The sequence below is a fragment of the Morone saxatilis genome, unplaced genomic scaffold, assembly GCF_004916995.1.
Source record: "Morone saxatilis isolate NCDOM2014 unplaced genomic scaffold, NCSU_SB_2.0 Contig19, whole genome shotgun sequence".
Taxonomy (NCBI): domain Eukaryota; kingdom Metazoa; phylum Chordata; class Actinopteri; family Moronidae; genus Morone; species Morone saxatilis.
In genome coordinates, this window is record NW_023339751.1 from 315 (window position 1) to 4,411 (window position 4,097).

Below are 4,097 nucleotides of genomic sequence, written 5' to 3' on the forward strand. Positions count from 1 at the left end.
AGCTAGGGGGCGCCAAAGTTTGAGATTTTTCACCTCGTTAAGTGCTGTATCTCTATAAGGAACACAGTGAGGGATTAGGGACTGACACCGTTGGAAAGCTCTCAAAGAGCTGCATCACATATGTCAGCGGCATATAGGTGGCACTGTTCTAGAACAAAATTTGCAACGGTTGGGTGTAGACACCTGGGAAATGGTCCACATGAAAGCCCTCGGTCACACGAACGCAACAGTGCATTCACTGTTCTCCTTGCTCGGTTTCTTCAGGTTTTGATAAGGAATGACTTCCTTACATATTTACATTTATTGTTCCCAATTGCAATCTATTTAAGGCAGGCGACCCCCCTGACTTTAGGGCACATTTTGGGGTCCTTCCTGGGGGGTTTACACGACAAAAATAAATGGAAACAAACTTCGAAGGAGGGAGAGTATAAAAGGGAGGTAACAAACACAGAGCTCAGTTTGGCACGAACCTCTGAGGGAGCAACATCTCCCCAGTGAAACCCAATTAGGGGACATTTAATAATTGTATGTCTTGGCATTAAGCCTGAAGAAGTCCCAAGAAGCGGACGAAACGTCGCGAGCGCCAGACATACCCAACAAAACAATAAGGTTAACCAAATAAAAACCCATGCTAATTGATCTGTGAGGAGATAACAGTTGATTCATCAGTTGGCTTGGATCAGTAGAAAAACCTCCCGTGTGGGACAAACAGATGTTTGGTTAAGTTCAATTCAGTGTCCAAAGTATAGGAAAAACGCTGATGCTGGCAACTGTCAGCCAATCATTGACCAGCCTGTCCTCAAAACATGATGCTGAGTCATGGCTTAGCAGTAACACTGGCTAAATGGTAAATGGCTGCGTTACAGATAGCTTTTACCCAATTGGCTTTACAATGTGCCTACCATTTACACACACTACCATGCAAGGTGCTGGCCAACCATCAGGAGCATTTGGAGTTCACTGTCTAAGCCCAGGGACACCTCGACATGTGGACAGGAGCTTCAACACCAAGTCATGACTCAGCTAAAATTCAGCCAGAGATTTTCTTTGGAGAGGTGGAACAGAACAAATGTTGGACAAAAAACAGCTTTTGTCAAAGTCAACATGAGTTCAGTTCAGTTTGTCTTCAGATTTGTTATCTGTTTGTTTACCTGTGTGTGTGTCAGCACAGGATAAAAGTCCAGCCTCCTCATCCTCATCTCCAGGTTTTGCTGCTTGTTGAGTTAGATCAACAGAAACGTGGAAATATGAAGGTTTACCTGCTGCTGCTGCTGTTGCTGCCACTCTGCTCAGGTAAAGTGATACACTCACACAATCTATTGTTTAAAGTGAATGTACAATAACCAGGGATGGAAAGAGTTTAACTTGGGTTTAACTAAGTTTTATGAGGGGTCATGATATTTATTTTACAAAAAATATGCCTGTATCTTAGCATTTCATTAATTTATGTGGACAAAATTATATTAAAATGCAGAAGTTTATTATCATATGTACAGTATAAACACAAGGCTAATACGCACAATGAAAATCTTACTTTGCCCAACTCCCTGAGTAACACACAAGTAGAACACTAAGAACGTAATAATTAAAAATATATAAAAACTTTCAATAATAAATTAATATATAATAATAATAATAATAATAAATAACTTTTAGATCTAAACAGGATAAGGGCACATTGAAGATCTGAACACAGCGTACACTGACAGAGCCCGTACACTCTGATCAACAGCCTCGTTCTGCAGTAGATAAGAAGAAAACACTGATTCAGTAAAATAAATTAGCCTATTTACTCTGTAAAATCTTTTAAAATGATTAAAAAAATATCTACCACAGAGAATTGTCAACAGGATAATCGTCTCAAAATTCATCCAAATCATCACAGGAAAAATCTGCTGTTATTATCTCCTCACACATCAATGAGCATGGATGTTTCTCACAGGGGATATTCTGCTGAAGGAGTGGTGATGGTTGGGGTTGTTGAATCTGAATATATAATATATGAAATACCCAAAAAATGTGTCGGTGAATCAGTTTAGGTTTGCAACATGTGCTCTAGTGGAACAATATGACAGCACCAAGGCCTTCTGTCCAAAGCAACAACATATTATATTTCTATTAAATGGACTTTGCAGCCTGTGCATATCACTGATTATCAATTATAAACACCATACAGTTCTCTGACAAATTAGGTCTTTCTTTTATGGATGTTTATTCCTGAGATTGGGATACAGAGACTGAGCAAAGGTGTGTGTATTTGGGTTCTGACTGAGAAGAAGCTGTGTGATATTTGTGATCAATCAGAGCTCATTATCTGAATTTATATATTATATTTATATATGTAGTTATGTTCCTTTTTCATCAAGTCAACATAAATTCATCATGCTGCTTTAATCTGTTCTATTACAGAACTCATTAAGCAACTTCACTAATATAATACTGACAAAACCAAAGTAGTGACACATAAACACTGTTAAAGTATTTGCTCGCAGTTTTTATTGTTCTGATAACAACAGATTGATATGTCTCTCACAAAAAACAGATTTCTTATGAAGCTAACATTGAACTAAAAGTCACTAAAACACATGGTAAATGAATTACTCCCCCCCAATACAGTCACATAAGCATTTTCTGTGCTAACTACAGGCACTACAGTAAACGTGGCATCAGTATCCTTGATCCTGGATACATGCTGCAGCCACAAGTATAGATGTCTCTAGGCAGATTGACAAGTTAGCAGAGACGGGACTCTATTATCGCAGTCTCTGTGGATGCAGCTTCATTTACATTAATTCTATTCTGTCCGTGCGAGGACATAGTCCCATCAGCTTGATGCTGCTGTCGGGAACGCTGCTGTTGAGCCCAAGAAGAGGTAGCCGATGAGGAGTTAGCTTTAGCTTAGCCTTTAGTCATCCAGTCTTGCCCCAATTTGGCTGTTCTAAACATCAAACAAATGATTAGACAGTTTTTTATTTGACAGGTGGAGCAGGTGCGTATGGAGGCTTCCTCTAGCTACAGTTATGAACAACACACTCAGGTGTGTATTTGTGTTGCAGCTGATAACATCAAGTGTTATGGTCAGGACTTCCTGATGGTCGACAACATGCTGCTGGATTGTACTAGCAGAGTCAAACAGGCCTGCTACACCAGAGGTGAGTCCTCTACCTCAATGTGAGGAGACACATTAGCGTGATGAAAAGCACTCTATACTGACACCAGGCCCTGATGACGCATTTCCTATTTGCTGTTGCAGATAACGGAGAAAAAGGCTGCACTCGGTTGGAAAAATGCTCTGATCGTGGCTGGACCTGTTGCTACACCGACCGCTGCAATGCATGAGCCAATCACAGCCCACAAAACTCTATCATTAATGCAGTGTGGTGTTTTTCTGAGCTCAGCGTGTGAACATGAACGTGTGTTGCTTCTGTTTGAGAAATAATGTGCAAAAATGGTTTTTAATGAAAATTAACTAAATAAACTGCATCTGAAGCCTGAAATCAAAGTAAATTCATTGACGTCCCAAAAAATACTCAATAAACTGCATCTGAAGCCTGAAATCAAACTAAAGACATTGACGTCCCAACAAATACTCCTCAGATCCACCTGAGTGAACTCACATGATGTCTCACACGGTATCCTAGCCGACGTCCAAATGTTGCATTCAGGGCAATCTGAATTCTGAGCTTTTTGACTTCTTAGGATTACGTTTACATACGTTTTTTCATTATGAAGACCTGTTCGAATATCAACATTATATAGTAGTATATTATAATATATATTGATATATAGATGAATATATATATAGATAATAGTACTTATATATTCATGACACCTGAGAAACACATACTTTGCCGCCTTAAGTATTAGTTTCTCTCTGACCCAGTCACCTACCATCATTGTTGCAATACCAATGCGCCAAAACAAAGTGTGATGAAAGTCTCCCCAAGTGAGTGTGAGTGTTGGTGGGTTTTTGTGAAATCTTCAGTACGAGTCGTGTCAGCTCGACATGATATGCATGAGAGAAGACATGATTGGGCTTCAAAACTGCAGTCACTGCATTGACACGATCGTCGATGCGACATGAGTCGTGGTTGAAT

At 39.7% G+C, this 4,097-nt stretch overlaps 1 protein-coding gene across 1 annotated transcript; it reads left to right on the forward strand.

Moving 5' to 3' along the window:
- Nucleotides 1–1,089: 1,089 nt before the first annotated feature.
- On the forward strand, nucleotides 1,090–3,345 carry wu:fj16a03 (uncharacterized protein LOC335475 homolog). The gene is made up of 3 exons (XM_035663802.1): nucleotides 1,090–1,293; nucleotides 3,057–3,152; nucleotides 3,254–3,345. The coding sequence occupies exons 1-3, from the start codon at nucleotides 1,248–1,250 to the stop codon at nucleotides 3,337–3,339; spliced, it is 228 nt and encodes a 75-aa protein (XP_035519695.1). The 5' UTR covers nucleotides 1,090–1,247; the 3' UTR covers nucleotides 3,340–3,345.
- Nucleotides 3,346–4,097: the final 752 nt, after the last annotated feature.

Coding starts and splice junctions, on each gene's coding strand:
- wu:fj16a03 (XM_035663802.1), top strand. CDS start 1,248: ATGAAGGTTTACCTGCTGCTGCTGCTGTTGCTGCCACTCTGCTCAG. Junction 1,294..3,056: donor GTTGCTGCCACTCTGCTCAG/GTAAAGTGATAC, acceptor TTTGTGTTGCAG/CTGATAACATCAAGTGTTAT. Junction 3,153..3,253: donor ACAGGCCTGCTACACCAGAG/GTGAGTCCTCTA, acceptor TTGCTGTTGCAG/ATAACGGAGAAAAAGGCTGC.